Below are 13324 nucleotides of genomic sequence, written 5' to 3' on the forward strand. Positions count from 1 at the left end.
CTCGGCGCTCTCTCAGCTAGTGTCTAGGGTTCAAGATGTCGCACGTCACCTTTGACAACAGTGAGCTCCCGTAGGCATGGCTCTGTAGCTAACGCCAGTTTTCATCGGCGATTCGAGCGAGCTTGGAAGTGAGTCCGATTGCGCAATGACTATACGACTGGTACAGTAGCTGACCTCCCTCAGAGCTGCGCTTCAACCCTGCCGGATTCGGCTGGAAGTCTTACAAGGATGAGAACAACACGCCCACGACTTTCAACGGTGCCGACGTCCGCGGCGCGGTCTGGATGCGGTACGTCATCGGCGCGATGATGTAAACAACAACAACTGACTGGCAGCGTGGCCCGCAACTTCCAGCTGAGGCTGTCGATGAGGACTCCGGACCAGCCTCGGGTTACTTTCGATGGATTCAAGCGCGAGGTATGTTACGGCTTCTGTCGCACACTAACCTTTCGCAGGAGTTTGAGAAGGTTAAGCGCACGCTCGAGGAGTACTTCAGCGTCAAGGTGGAGCACCGCGACACGAGCTTGAAGGGATGGAACTGGGGCAAGGCGACTGTTCAAAGTAAGCTCGAACTCCTTCTTTTCAGCTAACGCCAGACAACGACCTTGCCTTTGAGGTTCAGCACAAGACGGCTTTCGAGCTTCCCCTGTCTCAGGTCGCGAACTCGAACATCGCCGGCAAAAACGAGGTTTCCATCGAATTCATGCCGAAGACGTTCGAGGGCAACAACGCGCGCGACCCGGACGAGCTCGTCGAGATCCGCTTCTACGTGCCCGGCAAGAGCAAGAAGCCCAAGGGAAGCGACGCTGGCAGTGACGAGGAGCCCGAGACCGACGTCGACGAGGAGGGTAATGAGATCAGCGCCGCTGAGGCGATGCACAACATGATCAAGGACAAGGCCGACATTGGCGCCGCTGTCGGCGACTCCATTGTTGTCTTCGAGGAGGTGCTCGTTCTCACGCCCCGTGGTCGTTTCTCGCTCGAGTTCTTCCACGAGTCGCTCCGCCTGCTCGGAAAGTCTACTGACTACCGTGTGCCCTTCAGCTCGATCAACCGCATCTTCCTCCTCCCCAAGCTCGACGACCTCCACATCCAGCTCGTTCTTGGCCTCGACCCTCCTATTCGCCAGGGTGCTACCCGCTATCTCTTCCTTGTTGCCCAGTGGCCCAAGGACGAGGAGGTCGACGCTGAGCTCAACCTGGACGACGAGGAGATCGCCAAATACCCGGACCTGCAGAAGAAGAAGTACGAGGCGCCCACCTTCCAGGTCATCTCCCGTGTCCTCAAGTCTCTGACCGGCAAGAAGGTCACTCCTCCTGGCAACTTCCGCAATGCTCAGGGCGTCAACGGCATCAAGGCGAATGTCAAGGCTGTACAGGGAGAGCTCTACTTCTTGGAGAAGGGTCTCATCTTCATCGCCAAGCAGCCCATCCTCATCGACTTCAGCAAGACGGAGAGCATTTCGTTCTCTCGTGTCGGCGGTGGAGTCGCCTCTGCGCGTACTTTCGACATGCGTGTTACCTCTAAGACGGGTACCGTCCCCACTGTGTTTAGTGCCATCAGCAAGGAGGAGGCTGGCCCCATCTCGCAGTTCCTCGCGAGCAAGAACGTGCGGCTCAAGAACGAGATCGACGATGTCATGGACGTCGACGCCGTCATGGACCTGGACTCGGATGACGATGACGACGTCTCGATCAACTCTGAGGACGAGGGTCGCAAGAAGAAGAAGAAGGGTGACAAGGCTGCCGTCCGCCGTCCCGTCGACGACGATGATGAGTCCGAGGACGAGGACTTCATGGAGGAGTCTTCTGACGGCGGCTCGCCGTCCGAGTCTGACTCTGACGATGAGGACAGTGGCTTTGCTTCCGACGCATCAGATCCTATGATGGAGGAGCTCAGGAAAAAGCAGGAGGCCAAGGCGAACAAGAAGAAAAAGAAGGCGGCCGATTCTGACGGCGAGGGCCCCTCGAAGAAGAAGTCGAAGATGGACGTGGATTAAGCAGCACCTTGTGGTTTTATATAGTAGAGGCGCTCTTGTAGCGCATGTATCAGTATGCTATACGATGTTGAACTGTTGCGCATCGCTGCTATCAACGTCTGTCTACACCACACGTAGCAATAAGGTGCCAGTCTCAGGCAGGACGTCATTGGACAGCCACGTGGTGTTACATAATCACAGATCAGAACATTGTTGTGTGCGGTTGATGAAGGCGTAGTGCGGCAACTCATTATTCGCACGACACCCCCATCCCCAGCTTGCTGTAGCCCGATCGACGCTCTGAGGGAGCTTCTGCGACGCTCAGTTGCTCGTGAACCACCTTCGCCATGCGTTTCGCTATTCCGGATCCCGCAGAGGAGGAGTTAGACTATGTGGTGGACATGGACCTGTACTCGTCGAGTGATGACGACCTGAGCGGCTGGGTGCCAGATTTGTCGAGGTGAGACACACAAAGTGCGCTGCGCGGATAGACGTGCTGATCAGTTCCCAGGCGAAGAAGGACGAAGCTTGGCCAGAGCATCCGCGACATGTTATTATCGAGCGACTCGGAGGACGACTCGTTTGTCTACCCCGACCTCGACTCTGAAGACGAGGTCGGCGACCTGCTCGCCGCGTCTTCGTCGCTGCCCTGGCGCGAACCGTTAGTGTCCCCACTCGGCAGTCACACAAGGGTGCTGCCTGACAAGTGATCTGCACTGTGCCACGCTGACAACGCAGCCTCCGTACGCCCCAGAACAAGCGCAAGGGGAAAGCGAAGGCTCCGTCGTCGCCACCAAAGCCATCATCCACACAGCGCACGCAACCCTCATCTTCCACTAGTCCCTCCAAGTCAAAATCCAAGTCGCACACCCCATCAAAGTCCAAGTCAAGACCTCGACTGCCCCCACTGCGCTCCAGCTACCGGTGGGAGCCGACCATGCGAGATCTCATCAAGGACGACACGCCAAGCGAATTTGCGTCCTGGATGAAGTCAACAGAAGAGGAAGCCTTCCGGGAAGGGCACCGGAATGCGGCGCTGCAGAAAAAGCGTCTGCAGGAGATCGACCGCAATGTCCGCCATGAGATGGAGATGGCCGCGCAGGGCAAGCGGAGTCGTGAGGCGGACGAGCTGCAGCGCATGATGGAGGGTCTCGCACTCCGGCAAACACAGGAGGAGCAGGACACGTCAAAGCGATTCCACGAGCGAGAACAGAAGCTCTGGGCCGTAAGTTTCGAATAGTGCGGCCATGAACTGACAAGCAGGACGTCGACGCTGCCATCAAGGAGGCGGAGCGCCAACTTGCCGAGAAGCTCGCCGCTGCGGCTGCCGAAGCTCGACGGTTCAAGGAGGAGGAAGCCGCCCGCATTGCGGCGGAGGAGAAGGCTGCGCTCGCCCGTAAGGCTGAGGCAGAGAAGGCCGCCAAGGAGAAGGCAGAGAAGGAGGCCGCTGAGGCTGCCGCCAAGGAGAAGGCGGCAAAGGAGGAGGAGGAACGCAAGGCTGCCGAGGCAAAGGATGCTCAGTCTAAGGCCGCTGAGCAGGCTGCTGGCACGCGCGCCGTCGACGAGTGGAAGAAGTGGGTCAACGTCCAGCGGACAATGAAGGAGCAGGTCATCAATGTTGTCAAGGGCGACCGTGCGATGAAGAGCAGCCTGCGCCAGGGCATGCGCCTCATCACCCGCGGCGTCGGGCAGGTGATCAACACGCAGGAGTCGATCGTTCGAGTGGTAAGTCAGCTATCGGTTTGCTGGTATCTCCTTAGCTAACAGTGGCAGACGAAAGATATCAACGACATTCTCGTGTCCCAGCTCCCCTCTGCGCCGTCCGCTGCACAGCCGACCGTGCTGGAGAACCTCCCGAGCCCGCAATACGGCTACCTGCTGTCTCATCTCTCGAAGAGCCTGATCAAACAGGCCGAGAACGAGGTCAGCGCGAAGGCGGACGCGGCCTTCCCTCTCGCGCGCATCGTCGTCGGTCTCATCATGCGCGGCCACGGCGCGCTCGCAGACGTGCTCACCGCACGTCTTGTGAAGAAGTCGCCGTGGGTCATCCCGTACTTCCCGCAGCGTACCGAGGGCCAGCCTCGTGAGGAGTACGAGAAGTCGACTGGCCGCGGGGCCGACGAGTCGATCACCGACTACATCGCGCGCCAGGGCGGTATCTGCACGTTGTACTTTGCCATCCTCGCCGTGCCGTACCAGACGATCGCGCCAACCCTCACCGTTCAGCCGAACCCCAAGCAGCTCTGCGACCTCGTGCCGCCGATCCTCAGGCAGCCGGCAGCGTGGACGTGGATCGCATCCCTGCTGCGCGGGAACACGTCGGCCCTCCCGCCCTCGGCGCACCTCCTCTGCGTGCTTCTTGACACGGCGGGCTTCACCCTCCTCAAGTACTACCGCCAGACGGACAAGCTGAAGGAGGCAATCCGCACGACATCGGACAACGGACGCATTCCGGGAGACAGCGAGGCCAGTAGAGCGCGGCTGAAGCTCCTCCTGGAGGGATGGGACAAGAAGAGTCTCACCGAGCCAAGCGGGTTGAAGTGGGGATAGGCGTCGGGGCGACAGTGACTTGTGACTTGCAGCAGCAGTAGCAGATGTATTACAATACCAACACACTAGATGTTCATGTTCTCCATCGTTTCCTGTACCCTTTTGACCTCTCCTTTGCACCACTGCGCCTTGCGCGCGACCACATTCAAGTCATTGTATTACATGGATCTATGCAGTGCGATTGCATGCACGCTACCTATGTTAGCTAACTACAGTGTACAAGTCCCTCTAGCTCATCTCGACGTCCTCGCCCTTGATCTTCTCGAGCTTCTCCCTGTTCTGTCAGCTCCGCATCACGTTTTGAAGCTACTGATACTCACTTCTCAATCTCGCGACTCCGGTCCGTGTACTTGTTCGGGTGGCTGACGCTCTCCCCGTTCCCGATTCCGTCTCCCTTCTTGACGCCGTGCGTGACCTCGAACAGCCTCGTGCACGCAACATGGTAGTGGTTCTTCTTGACCGAGTCCATGATCTCGCGCATCTCGGGCCCGCCCCTGTCGAGCTTGTAGTTGGTGACGAGGAAGGAGGTGAGGTTATCTGTCGAGAAGTGGCGGAACGGGCAGCCGTGGTTGTCCTGCGTTCCGGGCTGGTTCTGGGTCAGGATCTGCTGGCAGTTCTTGGGCGGGTAGTTTGCGCGCTTGCCCTCCTGGCCGTACGAGTGGCGGATGTTGTACCGGTACTCCTTGTTAAACTTGTCGTCGCTGATGGCGGGGGCGTAGGCGCGGCGCCAGAAGATGAGCGCCTCCTCGAGCGGCAGGCCGACGCCCTTCAGGAAGAGACCGAGCTGCAGGCGGCCAAAGTGCTTCAGGTGGTGCGCCGATTTCAGGTGCAGGTACAGGTTGAGCATGCAAGGCGGGAAGTGGCGAGACAGCCCGTCGACCATTTCGGCCGTGACGGCTGCCTCGCCGTTAGAGACGTAGTCCGACCCGGCGAGACCGGCCATGAAGCTGCTCGCGAGGTGCTCAACGACGGGGCCGAGGCGGTCGTCCTCGTCCAGCCGCGGGATGTGGCGCGACGTCAGCTCCAGCGCGGCCTCGAGCCGGCTCGCAAACGCCTGCAGCACGAGCGCAATCTGCAGACTTTGCGGGACATACGCCGTGCCGCCAGAGACGTACACCTTGCGCGTCGCGATCAGGTCCGGCACCTGCGTCCACGGCACCTTGAACCATTCCAGGTCTTTCAGGTCCATCTGCCTCTCCTTGCCCCACAGACAGCTCATGAGCTCCTTGCCCAGCCGGCTCTTCTCCTCCGGCCCGACCATGACCCAGTCCAGCCTCAGATCGGCGAGGAAAGCGGCCCGCTCGGCCGCATCGTCGCCCTCGAACCGGTGCTTGAACAGCGCCGTCTCGGCACGCACGAACCGCGCCCTCAGCTCGGGAGAACGCGCAAAGGCCAAACGGAGGACCCAATGGCCAATCTCGTCGCGCCGGCGCTCCGCCTCGTGGTCCGCTGATCGCGCCGTGTTGCTCGCTAGCGGCAGGTGCTCCTTTGTGTACGTCGCGAGGGCCTGCTGGAACTGCGCCGGCGGGAAGTTGCGGTGCTGCAGCGCCTCGAGGTGCGAGAGGACACGGAGGCGAGCGAGCGCACTGAGCTCAAACTCGTCCAGCGTAATATCCAAGAGCGGGGGTTGCGTATAGCTGGTGGTGTCAGCGGGCTCTCGGAGCGAAGCGAGGAGTGAACGCCGTGACACTCGGCACAGTGACAACAATGTAGACGTACAAGTTCAGCCGATGGGGATACCGCCCACTAGGCGCTCCCTTCTTGTGCACCTTGACATCTCCGTGCGCAGGTGTAGCGGGAATGTTGTGTCGTGTCGTTGGTCGGAACATGGTTGGTGGTGGTGGTGGACGAAAACAATGTTGACCTGACCCAACACCGTAACCTGTAACTTGGACGCGTCCAGTCGTCCAGACATTACGCGCTTGGACGCGGACGCGCAGGGCCGGGCGGGAGTATTTTTATTGATTTCTCGCATCAGCCCGCCATCACACTCCAGGGTTGATCGAGCCACCGTGGAAAAGTAAGGATGAAGCGGGATCAGATCGTACCCCACACCTCCACCTCCACCCCACACGTCCACCCGGCTGCCCACCTACACGTACCTTCCCCCTCACCGAACTAACCGGCCAGCGCTTACGCTTCCCACGCACAGTCCCCCACGCAGAGTAGAGAGCCTAAAAAGCTATCGCGTAGGGGAATCGAACCCCTCTCTCAACCTTGGGAAGGTTGAATCATAGCCACTAGACCAACGCGATCGACGCGACTGATTTCTCGATCTGTCGCTGGCGGTGGTCGCGCGAGGGCCCCTCTTATAGCCGTTGCGGACCGTCTCAGAAATCACAACTACGCAGCGTTAAAGTCTGAGCGGACCGTGGACAATGCAGAGCCATGAGCTTTCACGCAAGCGGGGGGTCAAGCCTGTCCGGTGCAACGGTTGAGCTCATTCTGAATTCGAGGCCTTTGCAACGCCGGTGCTAAATGTACTTCATGATTCATTAGGTCTTATCTACGTGGGTATGTGAATGCGATTGACCATGCAACCTCATAAAGATCGTGACATGGTGGGATGGGCGTTGGAATGGAAGTGAGCTTTTAGGAATGCGGAATGGGGAAATGAGACTTGATTGCGAACGAGGGGACAACAAATGATATGGATGTGTGGTGTGAGGAGGAGAAACAGAGGAATAACAGTTCAGATCGTGACAGAATGTGGTGATTAGGCGTGAGGTCAACATGGATCAAACCCAGAGACGCGAAAAGGCGACAGACGCCGACATCGCGAAGCCCTCGATCGAGTCGTGGCCGACAACGACGCTCGGGTCGGGAGAATCGACCGGCGCAGGTGCAAAGTAGAAGCCGAGCACGAGCACAATGTACGCGAGCACGAGCATCGAGCCACGGTGGTAGTTGGACCGCGCCTCGATGTACGTGTACGTCAGCAGGAAGATAGCGAGGATGATCGCGATGACGTCCCAGCGAGGGAAGATCAGCCTGTTGTCAGTTCAAGCTCCTTTCAGCTAACTTACGTGAAGGTATCAACGTCGTCGCCCACCTTGGACGGGTTGTACACCGCACTAAAGGCAACCATGGCGGGGATCTGGAGCAAACAGACCTGCAGGGCATACGCCGAACCGATCTCCATACTGAGCGAGATGTTGCCGTTCATCGCGAACGAGATGGCGTTCATAAACTCGGTCGTGTTGGGCACGAGCGCGAACAGCGTCAGGCCGAGGAACTTCTCGTCGACACCGCTGCCCTTCAGGACAACATCAACGACGTCGACCAGGATTTCTGTTGTCAGTTAAATATGTGACCGGGTGTGATAACTCACCGGCAATACCGGCGTAGAGAAGAGTACAGGCGAGCAGGACGGCGGCACTCGTGAAACGGGTCCAGGACGGCGCCTCATGGCCACCATGCGACTCCTCTTCCTCCTCAGGCTTCTTGCGGTCATGCAGGGCAGTAACGGTCGCGAGCGTGTGCAGAGCAGTGCGGACGTCCTCGCTGGTCAGCGTAGCCGGAAGCGGCGGCATATTGTCAATCATGCCACCCGACTTTTGCTGAATAGACTGCAGGAACGGAGTGTAGCCAGTTCTGGGCGGGAAGCCGTTCTCGGCAGAGACATCAACCGGCTGTTGGTTCTGGTGCGGGTCATGCTGGTTGTGCTGGGTGTGCTGACCATGGGGCTGAAGCGAAGATGGCGGCGGCGGCGGCTGGTGGAACTGCTGAGACGGGAAGGGGTTGGCAGGAGTCGGTGTGGCGTGTGGCGACAGCGAGCGGGGCGAGAGGTTGCCACGGCGCGGAGAAGGGGTGGGGCGAGCGTCCGACGTGCGGCGGTCTTTGATGGAAGGCGGCTTGCTGACAGGCAGGATGGGGTTCATGACCGCAGCAGGAGTGATGCGCGCCAGAGCAGCGCGGTGCTGGTGAGGAAGGTCCTCCTTGACCATGACCTGCTGAGGGTTTTGCCAGATCTGAGAGGCGTGCGTGCGGAGGGAGAACCAGAGACCAATGAGATACGACTGGACGTCAGTTCATCGTACAGAGGGGACAACTCACGAGAAGCAGGATGAACGCGCAGGCGTACATGAGGGTCTTGACCTGGGACTGGTAGAAGGGGTCCGTCGTCGGCTCCGGGTGAGTATAGTAGCACCGATCGCACTCCCAGGACTTGTCGAATGGCTTGGCCAGGTTGGGAGCAGCCGACGTCGTCTTGTTCCCGTTGTCGGGCTCGGCGCATCCTTCGCAGTGGATCTGGAAAGATCCGTACGTCTGGTAGAACATGGTCGGGGTCAGCGTGCCAATGATCGCCATGATCAGCATGGTGGACGTGACACCAGCGCTCTTAGCGTTGAACTTCTGGGTCTTGCGCTTAAAGGCACCCGAGATCATGGACATGCCCGGCATCAGGAGCACACCAGCGAGGAGCGAGCCAACGATGGAACCTTCGACGAGGCGGCCCTTGCCCTGAGTCAAGGCGATGGCGTACAGCACGATCTCGATGATGGAACCGAAAGTGGCGTTGATGACGGCACCCATTCCGATGGAACTCTGGGCAGAGATCGAGGCGACAGCCATGCCGATGAAGTACGACAGGGGAATGACAGAGGCGAGACCGAGCGTGAAGATCAGGGCGGGCGACGAGATGAAATCGACAAACTAGGGAACGTGCTTGCCCTTCTCGTGCATGTGTTCAACCCACGGCAGGATCAGCATGCCGTCAATGATCGTGAAGAACACCAGCGGCAGCAGGTTGATAAACATGATGTTGACTCCGCCGACCGTGTACTTGTAGTATTGCAGACCAACAGCACGGTAGGTACACAGGAGCACGGTCGAGGTGGGCCCTTCGGTAGGCGCGATCTGACCCGCGTGGAGGCGAGCGCGCTTCAGAACAACGCGATGGCCGCCATTGTCAATGACCTCGCCCTCCTCGTCCCGTTCGACAGGGGCCTGGACGGGAACCTTCGGAGCCGGACAGAAGTTAATCTCGAGAGGACGAGTCCAGAGCAAGTAGATGAGCTCCCAGGTGAGCTTGGCCATCGGGATTGTGATGACCAGACACCAACAGATGAGGCAAACCACCAGCATGACGGGCGCAAGGACGAAGAAGAACAGTGGCCAGTAAGCCATGGAGCCAACGAGACGCGCTCGGCGGCGGACACCACGACGAGAACAGGGCTGGCCCGTCCTGGCAGACAGCAGAGGCGTTCCCTCGGGCGGCGAGGGGTTGCCGTTCTTCGCACTGGCCGCAAACGAGACAACATTGGTGCGAGACCGGGTAGGCGGGGTGTGCGGCTCATCAGGAAGCGACTCGAGCGACTGCGAGTCACCCGGGCGCACGGTTGCCGTCGAGTTGGTAGACATCGAGAAGGCACGAGGGTGGACCGGGTCAGTCGACAACGTGCTGCCGTAGTTGAAGTTGTTACTGTGGACGGACGGGTCGGTACCCAGGGGAGCAGACTCCTCGTCATGGTGCGAAGCGTCGTCATCGCTAGACATGTCCTCTGGAGCGCCCTCGCCCTCGACGTACTTTCCGAACGGCCAGCCAATGTACCAGGCCAAGCCGCGAATAGTCCTGCCGTAGCCTCCACGCCCTCCGACGAGGAACTCGGCTGCCGTCACGATCAGGGCAACATTGGCACATATCAGGGCGAGCCACCAGCCGAACAAGACGACCCATAACAGGTTGCCGACGAGCAGGTGACGCTCCGCAGCAGCCGAGGGGATCGAGTGCAGCGCAGACTCGGCGTTCCTCGTGACGGATCGCGATTTGCGGTACAGCGCAGGCTTCCAAATGGGCAGACCGAAGGGGTGCTCGATGTTGATGGCCTGTGGTCAGTTCTGTCAGCTGGGGTTTGGAACTCACGTCCTGGCGATCCTTGACGGTGACGCCCTCTTCATCGCCACCGCTACCGTCCTCGTCCTCATCGTCATCATCACTACGCTGGGCGGCTTCCTCGCCCTCGTCCTCCTCGTGGTCACCGTCCTCCTCCATGTCGTCCTCATCGCCACCGGGGGCCAAGGATGACGTCGGGCGGTCAGCCGCACCGACATCGCTGCTGATACTCCCGGACCGGCTGGGGACGTGTGTAGTGTGGTGGCGTGCACTACTGGACGCACGAGCGCGTGAAACTGAAACTGAGCGGTGGCCACGGACAGGGCTGGTTGCGCTCGAGCGTTGAGGGAGAGACGACGAGCCAGTGAAATAGGGGCCGGACGAATCGGTGGCAGCTGTAGTAGCCGAGGGGGGTGCGCTGGCCTGCACGTCCTCCTCGTCTTCCGCCGCCTCCGCTTCAGCAGCCAGACGACGTTCACGTTCGCGCTTGGCGCGCTTCCTTTCCTTGAGTCGACGGCGGATCAGATCCTCGCCGCGGTCGATCACGACGACTTCGTCGTCTTCTTGATCGCCCTTCGTCATGCCGAGTGGAGGAATGCGAGCGCGGGAGCCGGAACGAGATAAGCCGGGCTGCGCTTGGCCGGAAGGTGCTAAGTTGACGCGAGAGCGACGACCGTGGACGGAGGAGCCTGGTTGGGAAGCACCCTGGTGAGGAGAGGAAGGAACAGTTGGCTGTTGCGCAGCGTCACTCGTTCGGCGACCGTCGATAGGGGGGCGCTGCGAGCCAGAGGTGTGCGGAAAGTAGTTGGTCGTGCGGGGCGTCGTGCCCGAATCCGAGTCGTAGCCGTCGTCGGTACTCGAGACGGACGACCGCCTTGGAGGAATCGGCATAGCGGGTGGGTTGGGGGATGCGGGAGTGTTGGAATGCGGTGTGCCGGAATAAATACGCTGTGGAAAAGTGTCAGCGGGCGTGCTCCTCGTAGACGCATGAAGATTGTGCCCTCGCAACCTTGGAGCCTTCGCGCCCATCACTCTGTCGGCAGGTCTCTCACGCATACCGGCTAGTGCACGGCGGTGGGGAGACTGGGTCAGATTGTTGGAGTGTGACGTCGGGTGCGGAAGAGCGGCGGCGGGGGTCGCGGCTGTTGCGCCTGGCGCCGTGTGGGGGCCGGATCGAGAGGGAGCGCTGCGAAAGCTGATAGACGGGTCCATTGTGACAGAAAGTGGATCGCCCGTCCGTTCGTCCCTCGTGATCTGACCCAGGCGCCATGTCTGACATGGCTGGTCCGTGGTTGGACTACACAACTGCAGGTACTCACAAAGCCTGCGCTAGGACCCCGGGGCCGCCCGAGTCCAAGGTTGAGGCCAACGCGGCGGGGTGTATCGCCCGACGAGTTGGTCCGCGGGAGCATGACTGGCGACTGGCGTGCATGGGCATGGGCATGGAGTGCTGGTGACGTGACATTCGACGGACCGGCGCTGGCGCTGGCACTGGCGCTCGGGCGGCGTTGTCCCTCGCGGTTGCCCTCGCCCTCGCGCTCCGATCTTTTGGAAGTGTTCTGGTGGCCGGGGTCGTGGTCAGACATGTTGGTGTGTCAAGACAGGAACCTGGCGAGGGTCCGTGGGTCCGAGACGTTTGCTTTCGACGACTAGGAATGACACAAGGGAGAGGTAGCAAAAGCGAAATGCAAAAGGAATGGATAAGGGAGTGTTGTTGTTGTTCTTGACCGAGCACGAACCAGACGTTACGATCTCAAAGGACCAAAGTGGCAAGCCTGAGTGCAGAGTGTGTACAAGCGGTGCCGTGGCCGGGTCAATCGACGGGTAGGTTCAGGTTCAGGAGCATTGAGAGAGCCAGGAGCAGGGGATCCAGGAGAACAGGATATATCTGGTGCGTCGACTTGTCCTGTCAAATCATCTCGCACGTGTAGGAGGCGACTATTCATGGCTCGGCGAGCCCCGATCAGCAACTTTAGTGCTGCTTAGCGAGCCTGGATACCGCTGGCCGCCTGCCGCTTCCTGCCGTGGGTCGGCCCGGGGAGATGGTCACGCTCGAACGACCGTGCTGTCAGTCAGGCGGTCAGACGGGTCAGACGACAGGTGTTCCACAATTGACATCTGTCACGACCGCATGTCTGCGCACGAGGTCGACCGGAAACCGGGGATGCTTCTGAAGCACCGCAGCAAAGCTTGCATGATCACTTGACGCTCCGACGTTGTTTACAGTCTCAGAGTTGCGTCCCTCGCAATCTCGCCATTCCCCTACGGCCCTACATCGCCCTGCATCGGAGACCCTGAGGCGTACGGCCTATCGTCTCCTTGGTCCACAGCCCGATCTCGCCGGTCTCGCCGCTGATCCCGCGTTCGTCCACAGCCTCCATGCAGCTGCGCGGCACAGGCCCCAGCCAATCTCGTCACAGACGCTCGACCGCCGATCACTGCCTCTCGTATCGATCGTATCGCCGCCTCACTGCCTGCGTTTCGTATCTACAACACTTGATACCGCCTGGTCTCGCATGTACATAGCCGGCGCAGTTGCTTGGCGTGGCCGTGATCATGGTCTCTCCACGTCCGTCTGTGACACCGAGCTACTAACTGCATGTGTATGCGTGGAACAAGTTCGCAAGATCGCCCTTCCTTCTGCCGCAGTTTGCCGCACTGCCGTTCTGGGTCTGGCTAGCCTTGTCCGGCCTCCGTAGCGCAAATAGCGTTATTAGTGCATTTAGTCTGCGTTAGACTGACTGAAGCGCCTTGGCTGCATTTGCTGGGGTAATAAAGTTGAAGCATGAGACTCTCGTCCGGCGCAGTTGCTTGGCGTGGCCGTGATCATGGTCTCTCCACGTCCGTCTGTGACACCGAGCTACTAACTGCATGTGTATGCGTGGAACAAGTTCGCAAGATCGCCCTTCCTTCTGCCGCAGTTTGCCGCACTGCCGTTCTGGGTCTGGCTAGCCTTGTCC

General features: G+C 59.9%; 5 protein-coding genes and 1 non-coding gene across 6 annotated transcripts; 2 read left to right on the forward strand and 4 right to left on the reverse strand.

Moving 5' to 3' along the window:
- Positions 1–35: 35 nt before the first annotated feature.
- A1Q1_06179 (subunit of the heterodimeric FACT complex, Pob3p) lies at positions 36–1999 on the forward strand (the record flags this gene model as incomplete). Its single annotated transcript, XM_014321388.1, has 5 exons — positions 36–60; positions 99–128; positions 184–289; positions 336–417; positions 587–1999. The coding sequence occupies 5 exons, from the start codon at positions 36–38 to the stop codon at positions 1997–1999; spliced, it is 1656 nt and encodes a 551-aa protein (XP_014176863.1).
- A 326-nt stretch (positions 2000–2325) lies between these two features.
- On the forward strand, positions 2326–4528 carry A1Q1_06180 (poly(A)+ mRNA-nucleus export-related protein; the record flags this gene model as incomplete). Its single annotated transcript, XM_014321389.1, has 5 exons — positions 2326–2438; positions 2490–2639; positions 2717–3203; positions 3263–3703; positions 3752–4528. 5 exons carry the CDS (start codon positions 2326–2328, stop codon positions 4526–4528), a joined length of 1968 nt encoding a protein of 655 aa, XP_014176864.1.
- A 228-nt stretch (positions 4529–4756) lies between these two features.
- Positions 4757–6357, reverse strand: A1Q1_06181 (uncharacterized protein; the record flags this gene model as incomplete). The annotated part of the gene is made up of 3 exons (XM_014321390.1): positions 4757–4802; positions 4849–6165; positions 6248–6357. 3 exons carry the CDS (start codon positions 6355–6357, stop codon positions 4757–4759), a joined length of 1473 nt encoding a protein of 490 aa, XP_014176865.1.
- Positions 6358–6711: 354 nt separating this feature from the next.
- On the reverse strand, positions 6712–6783 carry A1Q1_t452. Its single transcript has one exon. It is a non-coding gene; the product is annotated as a tRNA-Gly (tRNA).
- A 767-nt stretch (positions 6784–7550) lies between these two features.
- Positions 7551–9103, reverse strand: A1Q1_06182 (uncharacterized protein; the record flags this gene model as incomplete). The annotated part of the gene is made up of 3 exons (XM_014321391.1): positions 7551–7819; positions 7860–8499; positions 8585–9103. 3 exons carry the CDS (start codon positions 9101–9103, stop codon positions 7551–7553), a joined length of 1428 nt encoding a protein of 475 aa, XP_014176866.1.
- Positions 9104–9184: 81 nt separating this feature from the next.
- Positions 9185–11950, reverse strand: A1Q1_06183 (uncharacterized protein; the record flags this gene model as incomplete). The annotated part of the gene is made up of 3 exons (XM_014321392.1): positions 9185–10357; positions 10413–11618; positions 11684–11950. The coding sequence occupies 3 exons, from the start codon at positions 11948–11950 to the stop codon at positions 9185–9187; spliced, it is 2646 nt and encodes an 881-aa protein (XP_014176867.1).
- Between the last annotated feature and the right edge of the window lie 1374 nt (positions 11951–13324).

The sequence above is a fragment of the Trichosporon asahii genome (assembly GCF_000293215.1).
Source record: "Trichosporon asahii var. asahii CBS 2479 unplaced genomic scaffold scaffold00075, whole genome shotgun sequence".
NCBI classification, from domain to species: Eukaryota; Fungi; Basidiomycota; class Tremellomycetes; order Trichosporonales; family Trichosporonaceae; genus Trichosporon; species Trichosporon asahii.